The sequence below is a fragment of the Enhydra lutris genome, unplaced genomic scaffold, assembly GCF_002288905.1.
Source record: "Enhydra lutris kenyoni isolate GAN:26980312 unplaced genomic scaffold, ASM228890v2 scaffoldscaffold40, whole genome shotgun sequence".
In the NCBI taxonomy this organism is placed as follows: domain Eukaryota; kingdom Metazoa; phylum Chordata; class Mammalia; order Carnivora; family Mustelidae; genus Enhydra; species Enhydra lutris.
Window position 1 is genome coordinate 5710890 of NW_019154124.1, and position 23743 is coordinate 5734632.

Consider the following 23743-nt stretch of genomic DNA (forward strand, 5'->3'; position numbering starts at 1 on the left):
CAGTTGTGTTCGTTAAAAAAAAAAGGAAACAAGAAAGATCTCAAATAAACAACCTAACTTATACTTCAAAGAAGTAGATAAAAAAGAAAAACTAAGCCCAAAGTTAGCAGAATGAAGGAAATAACAATCAGAGCAGAAATAAATGAAATAGATATTAAAAAGTAGAAAGGTCAATTAATGAAAGAGTGAGGGTTTTTTTGTTAAGATTTTATTTATTTGAGAGCATGACCGAGGGGAGGGGGAAGAGGGATAAGCAGACTCCCTGCTGAGCAGGGAGCCCAATGCAGGGTCCTGGGGTCATAACCTGAGCCAAAAGCAGACCTTTAACTGACTGAGATTAACTGACTGAGCCACCGAGGTACCTCATAAGAGTGGATTGTTGGAGTAAAAAAGATAGGCAAATCTTTAGCTAGACTCACAAAAATAAATAAATAGTAATAAATAAATAAGACTCCAAATCAGAAATGAAAGAGAAGTTAGACCTGATACCACAGAAATACAAAGGATTGTAAGAGAACTGTGAACAATTATATACCAATAAATTAGACAACCCAGAAGAAATGGGTAAATTCCTAGAAACATACAGCCTACCAAAACTAAATCCTCAACACAATATTAGCAAACTGAATTCAACAATACATTAAAAGGATCGAACATCATGATTATGTGAGATTTATTCCAAGGATGTAAGGTTGATTCCACATGTGCAAATCAATCAGTGTGATATACCACAAACAAAATTAAGGATGAAATAGATACAAAATAGATACAAAATATATATACAAAATATATCTCAATAGATACAAAAAAAGCATTTGGCAAAATTCAGCAGGCTTTATGATAAAAACTCTCAACAAATTGGGTATATGTGGAGTATACCACAACATAATTAAGGTCACATATGTAAAGCCCACAGCTGTTATCATATTTAATGGTGAGAGCTGAAACTTTTCCTCTAATATCAGTAACCAGACAAGGATGCCCACCCCACCTTCATGAACCATAGTACTAGAAGTCCTAGTGGGAGCAATTAAGCAATAAAAAGAAATAAAAGTCTCTAAATCAGAAAGGAAGAAGTAAAATTGTCTCTATTTACAGGTGACATGATATATATAGAAAACTTTAAAGCCTTCACCAATAAACTGTAAGAACTGGTAATCAAATTCAGTAACAATGCAGGATATAAAATCAATATAGAAAAAAATCAAATATTTATACATTAAAAATGAACTATCAGAAAAAAAAGTTAAAACAGTCCCATTGATGCCCTTCAACAGACGAATGGATAAGGAAGATGTGGTCCATATACACTATGGAGTATTATGCCTCCATCAGAAAGGATGAATACCCAACTTTTGTAGCAACATGGACGGGACTGGAAGAGATTATGCTGAGTGAAATAAGTCAAGCAGAGAGAGTCAATTATCATATGGTTTCACTTACTTGTGGAGCATAACAAATAGCATGGAGGACAAGGGGAGATGGAGAGGAGAAGGGAGTTGAGGGAAATTGGAAGGGGAGGTGAACCATGAGAGACTATGGACTCTGAAAAACAATCTGAGGGTTTTGAAGGGGCGGGGGGGTGGGAGGTTGGGGGAGCCAGTTGGTGGGTATTAGAGAGGGCACGGATTGCATGGAGCACTGGGTGTGGTGCAAAAACAATGAATACTGTTACACTGAAAAGAAATAAAAAAAATAAAAAATAAAAAAAAGAAAGAAAGAAAGAAAAGAAAGAAAACGGTCCCATTGACAATTACATCAAAAGAACAAAATACCTAGGAACAAATTTAACTAAGGAGGTGAAAGACCTATACATTGAAATCAATAAGACAATGATGAAAGAAATTGTAGAAGACACAAAGGGGAACCTGGCTGACTCAGTTGATTAAGCATCTACCTTCAGCTCAGGTCATGATATCAAGGGTCCTGGGATCAAGCCCCACATGGGGCTTCCTGCTCAGTGGGGAGCCTGCTTCTCCCTCTCCTCTCTGCTTGTGCTCTCTCTCTCTCTCACTATCTGTCTGTCTCTTTCAAATAAATAAATAAAATCTTTTAAAAGACACAAACAAATACAAAGATATTCTCTGTTCATGGATTGAAAGAATTAATATTTAAATGCTCATTTAGTTGCTACTCAAAGCAATCTGCAGACTTAATGCAATCCCAGTTGAAATTCCAAAAGCATTTTGAATTTCACAGAACAAACAATCCTAAAATTTTTATGGAACCACAAAAGACCCAAAAAGCAATCTGAGCAGGAGAAGCAATCTGAGCAATCTCAGTCATGAGAAGGAAGAACAAAACCGGAAGCATTACACTTCCTGGTTTCAAACTACCTCACAAAGGTATAGTAATCAAAACAGTATGGTATTAGGATGAAAACAGAGACATAGATCTACAAAGAACAGAATTGAGAATTTAGAAATAAATGTCAAGAATGTCAATTCATTTTTGACAAAAGAGCCAATGATGTACAATGAGGAAAGGACAGTTTCTTCAGTAAATGGTATTTGGAAAACTGGACAGCCACATGCAAAAGAATGAAACTGGGTCACTATCTTATGCCATACATAAAGGTTTATTCAAAATATGAATCAAAAACTCAAACATAAAACCTGAAACCATAAAGCTCCTAGAAGAAAACATAGATGGTAAGCATCTTGACCTACAGTGATTTTGGGGGGCATATAATACCAATCAAAGGCAACAAAAGCAAAAATCAACAGGTCAGACCACATTAAACTAAAAAGTTTCTTCATAGCAAAGAAAACCATCAAGAAAATGGAAAGAATCTATGAAATGCAGGAAAATAATTGCAATTCATATATCCAATAGGGAGTTAATATCCAAAATGAATAAAGAACACTTACTACTCAATGGCAAAAACAAACAAATAATCTGATCAAAAATAGGCAGAAGATGTAAGTAGATACTTTTCCAAGGAACACATGGAAATGGTCAATGGATATGAAAAGGTGCACAGAATTACTAAGCATCAGAGAAATGCAAATGAAAACTACAATGAGATATTACTTCACACCTGTTTGAATGGCTGTTATCAAAAAGACAAAAAATAACAAGTATTGGTGAGGATGTGGAGAAAAGGGAACCCTCATGCACTGTGGGTGGAAATGTAAATTGGCACAGCCACTGTGAAAAACAATATGGAGATTCTTCAAAAAATTAAAAATAGAACTACCATATGATCCAGTAATTCCACTCCTGAGAATATATATGAAGGAAATGAAGTCATTATCTTGAAAAGATGTATGTTCATATATGTTCTCATGTTCATGGCAGCATTATTTACAGTAGCCAAGACATGGAAACAACTTAAGTGTCCATCCATGGATGAGTGGATAAATAAAATGTGATATATATGTACAATAGTATGTTTTCAACCATAAAAAGGAAGAAAATCCTACCATTCACAATAACTTGGGTTGACCCTGAAAAAAAAACAAACTCATAGATGTAGAGAACAGATTGGTAGTTGCTACAGGTAGAGAGTAGGGAGTGGATGAAATGGGTGAAGGTGGTCAAAAGGCACAAACTTTCAGTTATAAGATAAATAAGTTATGGGAGTATAATGTACAGCATGAAGACCATAGTTAGACTGCACAGGCATACCTCAGACATTGCAAGTTCAGTTCCAGACCACCCCGATACAGCAAATACCAGGAAAAGGCGAGTCACACGAATTTTTTGGTTTCTAAGTGCATATAAAAGTTAGGTTTACACTATGCTGTAGTATATTAAGTGCACAATAGCATTATGTCTAGAAAACAATGTACTTACCTTAATTAAAAAGTATTTTATTGCTAAAAAATTTTTATTGCTAAAATATGCTAAGCAGCATCTGAGCTTTCACTCAATCATTATTACTGATCACAGATTACTACAACAAATATATTAATAATAATTAAGTTTGAAATATTGCAAGAGTTACCAAAATGTGACACAGAGACACCAAATGAGCAAATGCCAATAGAACTTCCCTCGACACAGGGTTACCACAAACCTTCAGTCTGTAAAACAAACAAACAAACAAAAAAACACGTGTCTGTGAAGTACAGTAAAGCAAAACACAATAAAATAAGGTATGCTTATGTTGTGTGTTTGAAAGTTGCTCAGAGAGTAGATCTTAAAAGTTCTCATTACAAGAAAAAAATATTTGTAGCTAGGTGAAGTGACTGGATGTTGACTCAACTTACTGTAATCATTTCGCTATGTATACATATATCAAGTCATTATGTTGTGTACCTAAAACTAATACCATAGTATATGTCAATTATATCTCAATAAAACTGGAAAATATTAAAATTTTTAAAAATGGAAAAATAAGAAAAGCTATAGCTTTTATCTTTAGTGGTGCTTGAGGAAAAGCAAATTTAATTAAAAGACTTAGAGATCAATGAGATGTAGAAATGTTGAATGGCTTCCTAGGTACTTTGATGGGTGTTAAAATAGAATTTAGTCATTCCTTGTTATGTGTAATTTTGTTGTTTTTTTTTTTTAATTAAAGCACTTTCTTTATACAAGTAAATCAGTAGCACTTGTCATGTTAGGGTTGGTTTTTAGAAGGAAATTTCCTAAGGTTTGTCATGAAAGTGCAGAGAAAATAAAAGAGCAACATGCAAAATTGAAATGAGCTGTGAATGGCAACTGGCTCGAGAAAATGGGGTAACATTATGTGGTATTTAGTTTGTGATGGGAGGATTTGGGAAGCCTAGTTTTTCACACCAGCCACAGGGGATGTAGGAAAATAGAGGTGTAAAAGGGGGAGAACAGCCAAAGTGTGGGTGTCCCATGTAGTGAAATCCTCACATTGAAAAAGCCTAATTTTTTTATGTGTCGAAGAGTTTATTAGCGTTCAGTTTAAAAAGATTTCCACCTGCGGTATGCCAAGACATAGGAGTTCTTAAAGAAGTTACCCTCTAGGGATTGGTCTTGGTTTAGAACTTGTGGGGCCTTGGTATTTTTGTTGTGGTGGTTGTTGTTAAGCGGTGTAAGAATTCACGATCTTGGGGCACCTGGGTGGCTCAGCAGGTTAAGCATCCGCCTTCAGCTCAGGTCATGATCCCAGGATCCTGGGATCGAGCCCCTCTCGGGCTCTCTGCCCAGTGGGGAGTTTACTTCTCCCTCTGCCCTTTCCCCCACTCTTGCATGTGCACACACGCACTCGCTCTCTTTTTCTCTCTGTGTCCAATAAATAAGTAAAATCTTTAAAAAGAAAAGAATTCATGATCTTGGTCGAGGGCTGGTAATAGTGTGTCACTTCCTTGTCCTTCACAAAAAGTGGTTCTCAGTGAGGTTCAGAGCAGTCAAGTTTCTGAAGTTGCAAAGCCTCAGTTTTAGCAATGCCACCAGCTGCTTCTATCAGAAGGCATAGCCAAGTACTTTCATTAGGATTTTTCTTCCAGTGAACATCAACCCATCTCTCATGTAGAAATTTTGTCAGTTTAAATAGTTTATTAGTAAGCCTACAGTACTCTTGGAGTTATTTTTTGCAGAGACTCTTAAAAAAGAGCAATAAATCAATTTAAATTGTGCTGCTCAAAGAAGCCAGTTGGGGTGAGGTGGCTCCCAAGGGCCACTTCAACTGCCATTTCCTGGTGAGTGATCGTTCTAGGAAGCTTAGTGGATAGATGAGGTAAATATATTGAGTGACAAACTGAAAAGTCACTTACTGTTGTTTTCAACAACTATTTAAAGTACCCAAGCGTATCAGTGCCTTTCTAGAATTGGTAATATAATTGAGTATTCCCTTAAATAGGTTTACAAATGACTTCCTAAAAGAGAGTCTATTTATTAGGCTTTTTCAACATGAGGATTTTGTTATGTGAGATTTTTCATTCATTGATAGACTAATTTATACATTTGCCTATTTATTGATTGCACTTTGGCACTATTTGTACTGGAGGTGTCGAGGTTGGTATTGGAGATGAAGATAGTAAAGTCTGTTGTTTGCAGAGCTTCTAAAGAGGAATAACACCAGCAGCCATTAAACAAATTCATAATAATATTTCAGAAAGTGGCTTAGCACCATGAGGATAAATGAATGGAGTGTTAGGTAGCATAAGTGGAGAGTGAAATGATTTTAGGTAAGATAGGAAAACATAAGAACAGAGACCAGAATAATGAGAGACAATGATATATAAAAGTGTACAAGGAAAGCCTCACAGGTAGAGAGACTAGCAAGAGCAAAGGCCCTGAAGCAGACAAGAAACTAGATTATATCTTCCTCAATTTCTTTCATGAGTACTTTATAGTTTTCTGTGTATAGATTCTTAGTCTCTTTGGTTAGGTTTATTCCTAGGTATCTTATAGTTTTGGGTGCAATTGTAAATGGGATGGACTCCTTCATTTCTCTTTCTTCTGTCTTGTTGTTGGTGTAGAGAAATGTAACTGATTTCTGTGCATTGATTTTATATCCTGACACTTTACTGAATTCCTGTACAAGTTCTAGCAGTTTTGGAGTGGAGTCTTTTGGGTTTTCCACATATAGTATCATATCATCTGCGAAGAGTGAGAGTTTGACTTCTTCTTTGCCGATTTGGATGCCTTTAATTTCCTTTTGTTGTCTGATTGCTGAGGCTAGGACTTCTAGTACTATGTTGAATAGCAGTGGTGATAACGGACATCCCTGCCGTGTTCCTGACCTTAGCGGAAAAGCTTTCAGTTTTTCTCCATTGAGAATGATATTTGCGGTGGGTTTTTCATAGATGGCTTTGATAAAATTGAGGTATGTGCCCTCTATCCCTACACTTTGAAGAGTTTTGATCAGGAAGGGATGCTGTACTTTGTCAAATGCTTTTTCAGCATCTATGGAGAGTATCATATGGTTCTTGTTCTTTCTTTTATTAATGTGTTGTATCACATTGATTGATTTGCGGATGTTGAACCAACCTTGCAGCCCTGGAATAAATCCCACTTGGTCGTGGTGAATAATCCTTTTAATGTACTGTTGAATCCTATTGGCTAGTATTTTGGTGAGAATTTTAGCCTCTGTGTTCATCAAGGATATTGGTCTGTAGTTCTCTTTTTTGATGGGATCCTTGTCTGGTTTTGGGATCAAGGTGATGCTGGCCTCATAAAATGAGTTTGGAAGTTTTCCTCACAAAGAAATGGAAAAATGTTCCATGCTCCTGGATTGGAAGAATAAATATTGTGAAAATGTCTATGCTACCTAAAGCAATCTACACATTTAATGCAATTCCTATCAAAGTACCATCCATTTTTTTCAAAGAAATGGAACAAATAATCCTAAAATTTATATGGAACCAGAAAAGACCTCGAATAGCCAAAGCAATATTGAAAAAGAAAGCCAAAGTTGGTGGCATCACAATTCCGGACTTCAAGCTCTATTACAAAGCTGTCATCATCAAGACAGCATGGTACTGGCACAAAAACAGACACATAGATCAATGGAACAGAATAGAGAGCCCAGAAATAGACCCTCAACTCTATGGTCAACTATCTTCGACAAAGCAGGAAAGAATATCCAATGGAAAAAAGACAGCCTCTTCAACAAATGGTGTTGGGAAAATTGGACAGCCACATGCAGAAAAATGAAATTGGACCATTTCCTTACACCACACACGAAAATAGACTCAAAATGGATGAAGGATCTCAATGTGAGAAAGGAATCCATCAAAATCCTAGAGGAGAACACAGGCAGCAACCTCTTCGACCTCAGCCGCAGCAACATCTTCCTAGGAACATCGCCAAAGGCAAGGGAAGCAAGGGCAAAAATGAACTATTGGGATTTTATCAAGATCAAAAGCTTTTGCACAGCAAAGGAAACAGTTAACAAAACCAAAAGACAACTGACAGAATGGGAGAAGATATTTGCAAATGACATATCGGATAAAGGGCTAGTGTCCAAAATCTATAAAGAACTTAGCAAACTCAACACCCAAAGAACAAATAATCCAATCAAGAAATGGGCAGAAGACATGAACAGACATTTCTGCAAAGAAGACATCCAGATGGCCAACAGACACATGAAAAAGTGCTCCATATCACTCGGCATCAGGGAAATACAAATCAAAACCACAATGAGATACCACCTCACACCAGTCAGAATGGCTAAAATTAACAAGTCAGGAAATGACAGATGCTGGCGAGGATGCGGAGAAAGGGGAACCCTCCTACACTGTTGGTGGGAATGCAAGCTGGTGCAACCACTCTGGAAAACAGCATGGAGGTTCCTCAAAATGTTGAAAATAGAACTACCCTATGACCCAGCAATTGCACTGCTGGGTATTTACCCTAAAGATACAAACGTAGTGATCCGAAGGGGCACGTGCACCCGAATGTTTATAGCAGCAATGTCTACAATAGCCAAACTATGGAAAGAACCTAGATGTCCATCAACAGACGAATGGATAAAGAAGATGTGGTATATATACACAATGGAATACTATGCAGCCATCAAAAGAAATGAAATCTTGCCATTTGCGATGACATGGATGGAACTAGAGGGTATCATGCTTAGCGAAATAAGTCAATCGGAGAAAGACAACTATCATATGATCTCCCTGATATGAGGGAGAGGAGAGATGCAACATGGGGGGTTAAGGGGATAGGAGAAGAGTAAATGAAACAAGATGGGATTGGGAGGGAGACAAACCATAAGTGACTCTTAATCTCACAGGGCAAACTGAGGGTTGGTGGGGGGAGGGGGGTTGGGGGGGTGGGATTGTGGACATTGGGGAGGGTATGTGCTATGGTGAGTGCTGTGAAGTGTGTAGACCTGGCGATTCACAGACCTGTACCCCTGGGGATAAAAATATATTATATGTTTATAAAAAATAAAATTTAATTAAAAAAAAAAGAAACTAGATTATATTAGGACCTTGTATTTATTTATTTTTAGAGAAGTGGGGAGGTGTAGAGGGAGAAGGAGAAGGAAAGAGAATCTTAAGCATGCTCCACACTCAGAGCAGACCCTGACGTGGGGCTCAATCTTATACCCCTGAGATGATGCCCTGAGCCAAAATCAAGAGTCAGATGCTTAACCGACTGAGCCACGCAAGTGCTCCTAGGAGCTTATAGAGCAACATAAAGATTTTAGAATTTATTCTAAGTTTTATGGGAATCTAGTAAATAGTTTTTAGCAGAGGAGTGATGTGATCATATTTATATTTTAAAAATAATTATAACTGCTTTTTGATAGATGGTAGAGGGTAATAGGAGAAGCAGTAGAAGGAGCTCAGCTCAGAGGCTAATGGTGTCATTTGATGTGCTTATAATGGTGTTAGGAACAGAATGATGCAGTGGAAAATGGACCACTTGAAGATATTGAAGATATTGAAGGACAAAGCCTTAGGACCTGCCAAAGAAATGGATAAAATGGCTGTGTTCCAACACTCATGTCCTATTTTTTTAAGGATTTTATTTATTTACTTGACAGAGATCACAAGTAGGCAGAGAGGCAGGCAGTGAGAGAGGAGGAAGCAGGCTCCCCACTGAGCAGAGAGCCTGAAGCAGGGCTCGATCCTAGGAACCTGAGATTATGACCTGAGCCGAAGGCAGAGGCTCAACCCACTGAGCCACCCATGTGCCCTTATTGAAACAGAAATTCAGTAGGCTGAGACAATTACTTTCTACAGATGTGATTCACGAGATCTCCAGGTTAGATGGAGTGACCTGTCCCAGTTGGCCTCTCCTGCCTTCCTGCCTTTCACTCAATCCTCCCAACCATGTTGATCTTCCTTCTCTCTACTCCAGCAAGTCAAGCTTTTTCCTCTTCTAGCACCTTTGCATTAGCTCTGCCTCTTCCTGGGAAGTTCTTTCATTAGTCATTTTGGGCACATGCCAGGGCCTGCAATCTTTCCAGGGGCCTGGGAAAAATCCAGGGTCTGGGGAAATGAATATTGTCTCAAAAATAGGATAAGAAAATTTCAAAAATAGAATTAATAAACTTAAATTAACTATTTATGTTAATATTTATATATATAAATATAACTATTTATTTATATTAAATTAATTATTTGTCTACAAAACATAATATATGTTAACTCCATTCATTGCTAAATTTGAATATTCATAAAATTTCATGATACTGAAAGTAATCTTTTGGTCAGATTCCTGAATATGCTGAGAAATTACAACTAAATGTAAATTATATGCATTTCTACTAGCCAAATAAAATTTAAAGGCAAAATTATAAAAACTACTTGAAAGTTTTTGCAGTGAAAAAAAAATATTTAATGGACATGGGTGTACTTTAATGTGTTTGCCGTGATGTGTAATGGAGTTTTCAATGTTAAAATTATCAAGGTCCTTTAAAAGTCTTAACGTGGCCCTGCTTGGCTTCTCATAGTTGGAATGGTAAAAAAAGAGAGAATTTCAAAGATTCTTCATGTATTTTTCTCTCTTGCCATACCTTGATTACCAATTTAACAAAATAAATAAGGAGTGGTCTAGCTATTTAGAAATATACAAGAACTTAAGTTTTTTTTTAAATTTGAGTATGGTTGACACACAGTGTTGGTTTCAGGTGTACAACATAGTGATTCATCTTCTCTATACATTCTGGTATTCTCACAAGTATAACTACCGTCTGTCACCATACAATTCTACTATAGTATCTTTGACTATATTCACTATGGTGTGCCTTTCATTCCTATGACTTATTCATTCCATAACGTGAAGGCTATATTTCCCATTGCCCTAACTCAGTACCACCTTTTTTGAGGGCAACTTGTCAGGAAATGCTCATTTTTAAAATTTGCTTTGACCAAGTAATTCTGCCTCTCGGAGTTTATCCTAGGGAAATAATTGGAACAGTACTTGAAAATGTATGAGGATGCGTATTACAGAAGCATTGTTTATAATAGTGAAAAAGAGAGAAATCTCCCAAGAGTTCCATAATTGGAGATGGGCTTTATTCTCAACATTTTTTCGATATGGAGAGATGTCAATATAATAGTTGTGAAAAAAAAAGAGGGGTGCCTGGGTGGCTCAGTCGGTTAAGCAGCTGACTCTTGATTTCAGCTCAGGTCATGACCTCCGGTGGATCATGCCCCACCTCCACTCCCCACTGAACATGGAGCCTGCCTAAGATTGTCTCTCCTTCTCCCTCTGCCCCTCACCTACTCCTGCTCATGTGCATGCACTGTCCCTTTCTCAAAAAAAAGAACAGGTTTATTATGATGTTATAATATTTTTTTTAAAAGAAGGAAAAGTGAGTGTTTATGTGTGCATAAACATAAGTCTGGAAGTATGTATGCCAAAATGTTAGCAGTGATCATCTTTAGGTAGTAGAACAATGAATTTTTACTTTGAAAAAAAAACTATATAGTCAGATTATTTTTTCTGATAAATGTAAAATTTATGTAATCTGGTAAAATAGTAATTTCTGTTTTAAGATAGAATATTATAGAAATAACAAATGAGTTAAAATGCCACTCTAATTCCATGATATCAACAAGACAGTCAACTCCAGCAAATATTTCTTTGATAATTGCAAAAACACAACAAAAAGCAGGATATCAGAGAGGCTTAGATTCATTTACATGTCCTTTTGCAGATGAATATAACTTCTGAATGGTATCAAACCAAAACCAGCTTTGTGTTGCTCTTCTGTTGTGGAAATGAGCTTTGCAGAGCTATTCTTTTCTGTGGGGTCTTTGAAAATAGCAGAATATTCCTTAGGTTTCTAAGAAACGTAAATATTGGAGCATTATCTTGTCTTGTTGTGTATTGGTAGTGAGACTTCAGACACACTGTCTAACTTACTAAATTTTTTTTTTTTTTTTTTTTTTTTTTTGAGAAAGAGAGTGAGTGCATACATGTTTGCAAGCAGGGGCAGGGCAAGAGAGAGGGAGAGAGAGAAGCCCAAGCAGGCTCCAGGGTCAGATACAGGGCTCGATCTCAGGACCCTGAAATCAAGTTGGGTGCTTAAACAACCGAGCCACCCAGACACCCAATTACCAAACCTTTCTTAAAGAGATGGGATGAGTTTTTGAAAATGGCTCAGTCCCTGGGTGAATTTGCCTTGAAGAAACATCGTGGTCTAAACATTCTCTCCCTTAGGTTGGTTCTGTGTATCTGCTCTTCATATAAAAGAGCCTTTTTTATGGAGATGGGAAAGGGCCACTGGGGAAATGCAGGAAGAGTGATTTCTTTAAGTAAGGATAACCTCAAAACCTTGACTGTGTTCATTATAACATGTAAGTAACTGTGGTTTTGTAAAACTTGCCTTCTTCCCAAACTGAGAAGCCCTACTCATGTGCTCATTTTATTCAACATTCTTTAAGTGCCTTTAACAGGCATGACAGCTTGGAAAGGACATCCAAGCAGAAATCAGAAGGCCTGGTTTCTAGCTTTTTAGTGACTGTACGATTCTGGGGCCAGCGACTCAGCTTCTGGGTTATTGTTGTTGTTGTTTTTTTTAATCTCCATTACCCAGTGTTCAGGATCCCTGATGGCCTCCCAAATGGCCTTGATTCAAAGGTCACGTAAGATCATCTAGCTGTTGGAAAACCATGATGTCCTTCCACAGCACCAGGTGTTTCTGTGAGGGGCCCAGGTTCTGAGTGCTTTAGGGGATGCAGAGATGAAATAAGATATGATCTCTCCCTGCAGAGAGGCTTCCAGCCTAGTTGGGAAAACAGGTCCTTGACAATATGTGACTTTAACAAGGGAAGAGAAGGCAAAGGAGCCATGCTAAGGACTAAGTATAGAACCGTGGAGACCTGAGTTACACTGTGGTGTCACCCATTTTACCAGAGGTTACCTTCTCCGAGTAGAAAGAATAATCTATCCCCATTCTCTCATTAAATCTTGTAATTACAGGCAGGAGCTTTTCTACTGTTCCCTTATTTTAGAGGCACTCCTGAAAATCAACATGAATGAAACTAAGCATCCTGATTCCCAGTGCATTCTGTCTCCAGAATTTCTCCACAAAAGGCTGATGTGAATTGTTCTTTTTCTTTTCTCTGATTCTAACAGAGAAGTTCAGCTTCATTTTTGCCTTTATGAACCTATCTTGACTTACACAAGCAACAAAGAGGAGCAATTTTATCAATTAAAGGATGGCAGTCTGTGAATTTCTCACCTCTAAAACTCCAGCTGAGTAAGAACATCAGCATATTCAGGAGGGGAAAAGCTGACCTAATATTACCGGCTTTCATCCAGTCTTGAATAAATCATAAACAACTGAGTGAACCTCTACTATGAATGGTCAAGATTTTCAGGCATAGATGTCTGTACTTTTCTTGTGTTATTTTGCTTCTGCGTAAGGTATCAGGATAGGTGAGGTGAAGGTGAAAAGCACTATACTACAGAAACAAGGCAGATGACATGAACAGACAGTTCTCCAAAGAAGACATATAATATGCAACAGACATATGAAAAAATGCTCAACATCACTAGCCATCAGGGAATACAAATCAAAACCACAATGAGATACCACCTCATACCCGTTCAGAATGGTCAAAGTTAACATGGCAGGAAATAACAAATGTTGGTGAGGAGGTGGAGAAAGTAGAACCTTCCTATACTGTTGGTGGGAATGTGAGCTGGTACGGTCACTCTGGAAAACAGTATGGAGGTTCCTCAAGAAGTTAAAAATAGAGTAACCCTAAGACCCAGCAATTGCACTACTGGACATTTTCCCCAAAGATACAAATGTAGTGATCCAAAGGGGTACCTGCACCCCAATGTTTGTAAGCAGCAATGTCCAAAATAGCCAAATTATGGAAAGAGCTGAGATGTCTATCGACAGATGAATGGATAAAGAAGATGTAGGGGTTTTTTTATTTTATATTTTTCAGTGTTCCAGAATCCATTGTTTATGCACCACACCCAGTGCTCCATGCAATATGTGCCCTCCTTAATACCCACCACCAGGCTCACACAACCCCCATCCTTTTCCCCTCCAAAACCCTCAGTTTGTTTCTCAGAGTCCACAGTCTCTCATGGTTTGTCTCCCCCTCCAATTTCCCCCAACTCACTTCTCCTCTCCATCTCCTCCCATCTCCTGGTTATTCCTTATGCTCCACAAGTAAGTGAAACCATATGATAATTGACTCTCTCTGCTTGACTTATTTCATTCAGCATAATCTCTTCCAGTCCCATCCATATTGATACAAAAGTTGGGTATTCATCCTTTCTGATGGAGGCATAATACTCCATTGTATATATGGACCACATCTTCTTTTCCATTCGTCCATTGAAGGGCATCTTGGTTCTTTCCCCACTTTGGCAACTGTGGCCATTGCTGCTATGAACATTAGGGTACAGATGGCCCTTCTTTTCACCATATCAGTATCTTTGGGGTAAATACCCAGTAGTGCAATTGCAGGATCATAGGGTAGCTCTATTTTTAATTTCTTAAGGAATCTCCACACTGTTTTCCAAAGTGGCTGCACTAACTTGCATTCCCACCAAGAGTTTAAGAGGGTTCCCCTTTCTCCACATCCTCTCCAACACTTGTTGTTTACTGTCTTGTTGATTTGGCCATTCTAACTGGTGTAAGGTGGTATCTCAATGTGGTTTTGATTTGAATCTTACTGATTGGGGGGAAAAAAAAAGATGTAATATGACTGTGTGTGTGTGTGTGTGTGTGTGTGTGTGTGTGTGTGTGTGTGTTTAATGGAATATTACTCAGCCTTCAAAGATGATGAATACTTGCCATTTACATCAATGCAGATAGAACTGGAGGGTATTATTCTGAGTGAAGTAAGTCAGTCAGACAAAGACAGTTATCATATGGTTTCACTCATATGTGGAATATAAGAAACAGGGCAGAGAATCATAGGGGAAGGGAGGGAAAACTGAATGGGAAGTCATCAGAGACGAAGAAACTCTTAACTATAGGAAACAAACAGGATTGCTGGAGGGGAGGTGGGTGGGGGGATGGGGTAACTGGGTGATGGGCATTATAGATGGCATGTGATGGGATGAGCACTGGGTGTTATATCCAATCGATGAATTATTGAACTCTACATTGAAAATAATGAGGTACTATATGTTGGCTAATTGAATTTTGATTTTTATTAAAAAAGATATTGGGACACATATCATATGGTACCATGAAGTATGACAGGCATTTTGGTTAGAAAGCATTCAGCTCTAGTTTACAACAAACTCAAGAAAAGACACAACTGCTGGTGGAACAGATATTTGTGCTAAGGATTTTTTTTTTAAAGATTTTATTTATTTGACAGAGAGAGAGATCACAAGTAAGCAGAGAGGCAGGCAGAGAGAGAGAGGGGAGGAAGCAGCTCCCTGCGGAGCAGAGAGCCCAACGTGGGGCTCGATCCCAGGACCCTGGGATCATGACCTGAGCCGAAGGCAGAGGCTTTAGCCCACTGAGCCACCCAGGTGCCCCTGTGCTAAGGATTTTATTGTCACTATTTAACAGACCTCATTTAGACTCTTGAACTTTTTTTAAAGATTTTATTTTTAGTAATCTCTACACCCAATGTGGGGCTCAAACTCACAACCTGAGATCAAGAGACACATGCGGTATCAACCAAGACAGCCAGCCTCCTGAGACTTTTGTCCTTTTATATCATTTTTATGTTGTTTCTTACCTGATGTCCTGGCACTTTAAAAGCTGTTATTGTGAGGGTAGCTCACAGAGTGCATCCTTCTCAGGTTTGAATACTCGCTGTCTTCAACCAGGTTCATGGTTGAGTGCAATCATGCAAGAGTTAGGTGCAGGCAGTATTTACAAAACACAGCATTTCTCTCTGTTTCTCCTAGAATTGCAAGGACACTAAACCATCTCTGAAGGGAGGAATTTACAAGGAACTGATTGTGAAAATAATCTTAAATTATTTCAGAAATGCTCACGTGGGGAAATGCCGTGCAGGACATGAGGGAGAAAGTTCTAGTGGTTCTCCGTGAATTGAAGACTGTGCTGCCATGCGCTGTGTGCTTTTTCCCACTTGCCCAAGATAGATAGTAAACCTTTAAAGTAAACAATTCAAATGACCAACTCATTGGCTTCCTCTATTTACTTTCCTCATAAAGGGCACTAGAAAGAGCATTTAACTGTTGAAGTTAAAAGCAACGTTTAAGGGTGCCTGGGTGGCTCCGTGGGTTAAGCCTCTGCCTTTGGCTCAGGTCATGATCCCAGGGTCCTGGGGTCGAGCCCCACATCGGGCTCTCTGCTCAGCGGAGAGCCTGCTTCCTCTTCTCTCTCTGCCTGCCTCTCTGCCTTCTTGTGATCTCTCTCTCTGTGTGTCAAATAAATAAAAAATTTTTTTAAAAAAAGCAACGTTTATTTCTCATGGGGAGAAGCAGTCAGGATGTGGGGGTTTTTTATTGTGGTTTTTTTGGCTTTGAGGGTTTTTTGCTTACTTTAAAGACTGTGGAATTTATATGGACAAGTTTGTGCGTGTAGCGCTTACTAGTGTTTTTCCTCTATGTTGATTCTTTTATTTTGTAATATTACTAAAATTGCATTCTGCAGCTTTGTGTTTGCTAGAATGTGTTCTGTACACTCTGTCACATAGCAGCACTCATGGACGTACATCTCTAACACCAAGTATCATTGCACAGTAACTGAAAGTTAATGATTTTTAAATTAACTATATATGAAAGTTATTCAAAACTGCAGTGTTTTCTTCTCCATCTTATAGAAAGAAAGAGAGATCATGTATTGGTTGAGAGTTTTTAGATTTGGGTAGAGCTGAGTTCACACCGACTCTCTGCCACTTACTATCCCCACTTCCCCATCTGTTACCTAGAGATATTCCTACTTCACAGAGTTACTGTAAGGATGGAACTAAGGACGACAATGTGGGTATTGTGCTTAGCACAGTCTGAGGATATGGCCTAGACTCAACAACGTGTGGGCATCTGTATTATTAACAATAAACAATTTGTAAGCACCAAATGTGTAACACCAGCAGTTATAAACATGAATGTCCCTTCTTTTTATTGACCCTTCAGCAAGAGCAGAGTTTGGGGCTCTTAACCATTTTATTCGTTGTCCAAGTGTAAAAACTTAATTTAAAATTGGTAAAGAGTAATTAGGGAAAAAGCTTCTTGCATTTTGTGACCTTGAGCCCAAACCTGTGATGATCCTCCATATGGACAATGTTCCATCTTTAAATAACATCTTAATGTCTGCAAGAAGCAAGGCAGAGTAGTCAGTCAGCAAAGGGCAAATATGCCTCAAAGACATCACAGATTTTTGCATCATTCCCTTTGTATCAGCTCAGCCCCCTGACAAATAGGAACTACTCCTGTTGCGTGGTATTGTCCCTGCTTCACGATAGCAGTACCAAGCATTATGGCAGACAAACTCCAGTGTGGTTAACCCTGGGAATGTTTACACTGACCCTTATTAACCACAGTGAAAATGTTTCCATATTTTGATCTCCTCTGATGGATTATAAATTCCTTGAGAAGTTTGCTCTAAAAAAGTAAGTGTGCCTGTCTTCAAACAGTTTACAATTACATGGACTCAACTGGGACCCAGTAAAATTTTACCAGCTTTAAGCACGGTCATTAAAACTACATTATGATGTTTTCAGTATTTAATGCCTAAGCATTGAAGACTATTTAAAAAAAAAAAAAAGAAAAAAGAAAGAAAAGATGTAAACTATCTAGTTTCCCACCACCAAACAGAGCCACAGCAAACATTCTGGTGAATTTCCTTTATAGATCATTTTGTGGGTTTTTAAAAATGTATTTTCTCATAAGCATGTTAATGTGATTACATTACCTTCATAAATATTTGCAATATGGATAATCTGTCAAGAGGCTATCCCAGTTTTCTTAAGGATTCTGTTTTCCCTTTAGTTTGACATTGAAATTTAGTAATGTCTACTTACATTACTCTTGTAAGTAGACCTGCAATATTCATCATATTTTATAACTGTTCTTGAATTTAGGATGATTTCCTTTGGAAAGATTCTAAGCAGTAATATTAATAAGTCAAAGGGTTTACACTCATGAACATTATATGAGTGAGTACCCATTTTCAAGTATATTTGACAACTCTAGGTATTAAGTTAAAAAAAATCGCTTCTTTGATAGGAAGATTGTTTTAAATTGCATTTATTAGATTGACTGAAATCCATTCTCAAGCTAGGCAAGATGTAAACAAGCAAAATGAAATTATTTTGGTGTGTGGTATGAAATGAAGAGCCTGATTTTCACCCGGCCTCTTCTTAATCTCTCTAATCTTCTGATTCCCACCTCTGTCTTTCAGTTTCACGGGAGACTCCAAACTTGCCTCAAGTATGCGCTATGTGGAAACACAATCAATGCAGATAGGAGCATCCTACATGATTCAGTTCAGCTTGGTGATGGGCTGTGGCCAGAAGTACACCCCGCACATGGACAACCAGGTGAAGCTAGAGTACTCAACCAATCACGGCCTCACCTGGCACCTGGTCCAAGAGGTAAGTCTGTTTTCTCTCATGCTTGTAACAGGTGGGCTCCTTCTTTTTACATAGGAGGCAGAGAGTTACAATTCTAAAAGTTTAGGTTTTGTTCAAAAGGAACAATGTTATTTGTGACTTAGCACTGGCATCAAGTCAGTAACAAGGATTCCACATTCTGCACTCTTGGATACTAAATTGTAATTGAAAATAAAGAAATGGGAATAACTTCAGGACTGGATACTTTAGGATGGTGTTTGGGATATTATTTTCTCTAACCCTCTTCTTCCATAAATTTTCTCTAACCCTTCCTTCCTCCTTCCTCTCGGACCCTCTTCCTCCCACCACTCTTTCTTCTTTCCCTATAGCATGTCTTCGTCTGTTCTTTTCTAACTCTCTTTACCTGTAGGTAGACTGTATTAGGAATCTGGCATATCTTGTCTTTAAAAAAAAGAAAAGAAGCACGTAGATCCAGATTCCTTTTTTTTTTAAGATTTTATTTATTTACTTGACAGACAGAGATCACACGTAGGCAGAGAGGCAGGCAGAGAGAGAGAGAGGAGGAAGCCGGGTCCTCGCTTCGAGCCCGATGTGGGGCTCGATCTCAGGACCCCGGGATCATGACCTGAGCCAAAGGCAGAGGCTTTAACCCACTGAGCCACCCAGGCGCCCCCAGATTCTTAAGATCAAATGTACTCCTTTATGTATATACACGGTGATCAGACGTTAGAATAAATGCATGCATAGCACACCGCATAGAATAATTTTACTAAACACCTGTGTTATGATAACAAGTCAAAAACATGGATCCTAATCCATGTCCGCTTTCATATGTCAGAATTAAAAGACATTTAATTTCACGGTGACACTTGTTTCCATTATTTCGCAAATATTTTAGCTTCACAGAAGGAGGAATCATGGATTGCATCCATATTGCAAATGGTTAAGATTATGACATAAGATTTCTTTAAGGTCTTTATCACTTGTGGTGAGTGAGTCAGCATATATTGTGCCTGGAGGAACAGAAGCCAAGTTTAACTTTTGCCTTCCTCTCTTCTAGGAATGTCTTCCAAGTATGCCGAGTTGTCAGGAATTCACGTCAGCAAGTATTTACCATGCCACTGAGTTCACACAGTGGAGAAGAGTCACAGTGCTTCTTCCCCAGAAAACTTGGTGAGAGATGATATCTATAGATATGGTTGTGACCTTAACTTTTACCATCCCCATTAGCATGACTTGAATGTGAAGAAGAGTTAAGCACAATGGCAAGAGGAATTTTCTTTGTCATTGAAAGACCCAGATTGTTCTTTTATACCCAGGATATTTGAAAAATAGAGCTAATGAAAATTTGATTTCCAAACTGTCTTACTTTGTTTTTGACCTTAGTAGGGTTGACACACAATGTTACATGAGTATATCAGGTACACAACTTAGTGTTCGACAACTCTGGACGTTATGCTGTGCTCGCCACGAGTGTAGCTACTGTGTGTCCCCATACAGCACTAATACAATGCTGTTGACCTATTTCCTATGCTTTGCCTTTTATTCCTATGACTTATTCTTTCCCTAAAATTTATTTCCCACTCCCCTCCACCCATTTTGTCTACCCTCCTCGCCCTGTGGCAACCAGCAGGCTGTTCTCTGTATTCGTTGGTCTGATTTTGCTTTTTGGTTGTTTATTCAGTTTTTTGTATTTTATTTTATTTTTTATGATTTTATTTATTTGAGAGAAAGAGAGAGCACAAGCAGGAGGAGCAGGAGAAGGAGAAGCAGACTCTCCACTGAGCTGGGAGCCCATTGTGGGCACTCAATCCCAGGACCTGAGCAGATGGTTAACCGACTGAGTCACCTAGAGCCCTGGTTTTGTATTTTAGATTCCGTATATGAGTGAAATTGTGTAGTATTTGTCTTTCTCAGTCTGACTTAATTCATGTAGCATAATACCCTCTGTGTCCCCGCTTTTTCTGACCTCCCTTTCTTCCCCGACTCAATGACCTGTTCCTTTAGGTTTGACATATGTAGAAGGGAAGGATACAGGAATCCAGACTCTCCTATGTCAAGACAATTTGGATTTCAAGGCTGTTTTCTCACTGAAAAGCCCTACTTTTTATTTTATAAGCTTAATACACACTTTTTTTTTTCCTATTCACACTCTCTCAATAATCATAAAAATCATCCCCCAGGAAGCTAAAGCCTAGTAATTAGGGAGAAAGTTAAATATTTGATAATATGTAAGAGAAAAACACCTTTTTTCCCTAAATATTACATAATTTTGTGTTAGATCGGTCACTGTGGGTGCCTTGTGAGGACTAGATTGTGGGAGAAAGGGTGAAGACAGGGAGTCGAGTTAAAAGTTTCCAGGAGTTTGATTTTTCAGTGGCTTGGAGCATGACTGTAGCAGACAAGACAGGAGCCATCATTGTGAAATATATTTGAATCAAATAGGGCTTGCTGATGCACTAGATGGGAATTGTGGTAAGAAAGTAAGAATCAAAAACAGTTTGTAAATCTGAGGCCTAAGCAAATTGCTGGATGGTGATACTACTGACCCAGGTGGGGAAGCCTAGAGAAGGAGTGGATTTGGGGCAGGAAATGAAATGTTCTGCTTGGGGGATGTGGGGTTTGAGGTACTTCCCTATCCAAGCAGAAATGCCAAGAAGCCAACTGGACTTACACATCCGGAGTTCAGAGAAGAGGTTTGGGTTGAAGATTAAATACCATGAGTACTGTTTGAAGTCCTGGGACAGGATGAGCAGCTTACCCAAGAAAGAACCTTGGACTAGAATTTAAAAGGCCCAAGCTCTCAGTCTTTCCTTGCCAGTGATTAATTAATTATACAATTTTAATCATTCAAACCTCCTCAAGTCTGATTTCTTAGGAGTAGAATGAAGAAATTTAATTAGGTGATCTTAAAAGTCCCTTTCAGTTCAAGAATTCTAAGATTCTGTAACGTGGGTAGTAGAAAAAGCATGAAAGAGACAAGAATTCTATTTTTCTGTGCCATCAGCCTTCCAAGAGCCCTTTTGTAAAGAGAAAATTACTAAATAAAGCCTTCTTCAATTATTTTTCATGGAAGTTGGGCTCTACACAAAAACAATTGGTTAGATAACAACCTTGAGTTATTATTGTACAATCTTTAGTTGGAGACTGAATTACTGAATTATAGAAGAATTCCTCCTTGATTATTTTTAAGGATTCATCATTATGTCAGTTGGAACAAAATGATTGAAATTTGATTTCCACAGATTTTTTTATATCCAACTGTGAGCCATTTCCTGGATACTCTGTTAAAGTTTGTATAACAAGTTGCTACTTTCTCCAGCATCCTAGTTTTTTATGTCTACTGCTGGGAATATAATCAAGATTTGTATTTAATTTCAATGATATTCCAAGCATATCAATCACCATTATAAAAAAGCAACAGATCAAACAATTGAAATAGTAGTCATACTTGCTGTAAGACTACTGTGGTTTTTTCTTTATGTTTATTTCACCATTAAGTGTATCACCCTCATGATTTAAAAATGTTGATTTTTCTTTATTGACATATGGGGTATAATTTCAAAATTATGATGGTAAGGTCATCTTGATAGTATATCCTAGAGATGTCTTTTCATCCCCAGAAATGTTATGAACTATTATTCTTGTTTTATTAAAGATTTTATTTATTTGAGAGAGAGATAGAGTGCACACAAGAGAGCAGCAGTGGGGAGAGGGGCAAGGGAAAAGGGGAGGGAGAAGTAGATTCCCTACTGAAATCATGACCTGAGCTGAAGTCAGATGCTTAACCAACTGAGCAACCCAGACGCCACTAAACTATTCTTCTTTATTAGTGGAATTTAGGCAGTATCCAAAAAATATTATCCTTTATCAAAAAAAGAAAAACACCTCACCTTTGCCTGTTACTTCACATTTAGATTGTATCTTGCATTATTATTTCCTAGCTTACAAGATAGTAGCACTGAGTTCAAAGTTTTAGTATAGTCAGAAAAGATCAATTCTCATCAATGTTTATTCAGCACTTGAGAGGAAATCTATAGGACCCATAAACACTTCAGTTCCAACACTACCTGCCACATGTTGGGTACTCATTCAATGTTGAGTCATTGAGTAAAGTTTTAATTCAGGGTGCCTCAATGTCTACTACATTATTCCTACAACCTAACTGAACTCTGCTTTTCCAAATTTTTTTCCAAAGCCCTGGGTAAAGAGAGTAAAAATATTTTTTAAAAACAAACCCAATAAGATAATTTTTTAACATTCCTGCTAATACTTAAACTAAACATGATTGCTATATATTTTTTAAAAAATAGTGTTTATCTGGTTATTTTCATTGGTTTGGGATTTCTAATGCTTTTTAAAAGCTCTGCTGTAAAGATAAAGTGCATTTAGTGTTCCTGGCATTCTTGATCATTTTATTTATTATCATCATTTCAAATTTTTGCAAAAGCATGTTTTTCTCAAGCATCGGGGAAAAGGGAGAGCAGTTTAGTTTGAAACAGTATTCCTTCTGGCAAATCTTCGTTCTGCTGCTTTGATTCACACATACACAACTCTAAATTGTATACACACGAGCTAATGTGGTCCCCACATTACCAAAGATCTGTTAACTTTGGAAAATATGCTAGGTAGGACAACTTAGAGTAGAAATACTGAATATATATACACCTGCTTGGAGAAACTATATTGCATATGAACTGAACATTTGTTACCCAATGAAAATTAATTTTGTTTTTATGAGAGACATTTACATAAGAACAGGGCCTAATGAGACCCAAACAGATGTCAGTTGCTGACTTCAAAAACAAATCTACACCTAATGGCTGAATGAGTTTCAGAATAATTGGGTAAATGTGATTACAGTAACTCTGAAGGTGGAAAATACAATTTGGTCTGCCTTCATTTGCCGCGATTCCTCAGCTTTGATGCCTTGATACCTATCAAGAGACGACTCGATACTATTTTAATTCAGTCTAGAAGTTTATATGGGGCAAAAAATCAAATAAAGACATGACTGATAAGTTTTGTTGCTTTGGGGAATCCACAGAGTTTGGGTTTGAAACGCTAGTCAACTTCATCTCATGATCCACATAACAGTGGTCTCACTTTCAGACCCAATCCAAAGTGCTCAAGATTTTCCTTCTAAGAATGCTTAGATCTGGGCTGGAGGTGGGGGAGTTGGCAAATTAAATATTTGTATTGAGGGCAATATTTAGCAGTGACACAGCTGCAAATCAGTGAGATCACACCTTGTGTTCTCATGTGTGACCAGCTGGAGATTGCTCACACAACTAATTTTTTTTTCTCACTAAAAACGAAGCCAATATTCAACCTTTTCTTGCTTCCTTTTCTGTTAATTAACATCAGCACATTAAACTGTAGATTAT

General features: G+C 38.0%; 1 protein-coding gene across 2 annotated transcripts in view; it reads left to right on the forward strand.

Moving 5' to 3' along the window:
* Nucleotides 1-23743, forward strand: part of LOC111155225 (reelin) — a 505959-nt gene that overhangs the window by 356851 nt on the left and 125365 nt on the right. For both annotated transcript variants that reach the window (XM_022515343.1, XM_022515345.1), the window contains exons 21-22: nucleotides 18185-18377; nucleotides 19417-19529. In XM_022515343.1, coding sequence (XP_022371051.1) covers nucleotides 18185-18377; nucleotides 19417-19529 — 306 coding nt within the window. The remainder of the gene's footprint in view (nucleotides 1-18184; nucleotides 18378-19416; nucleotides 19530-23743) is intronic.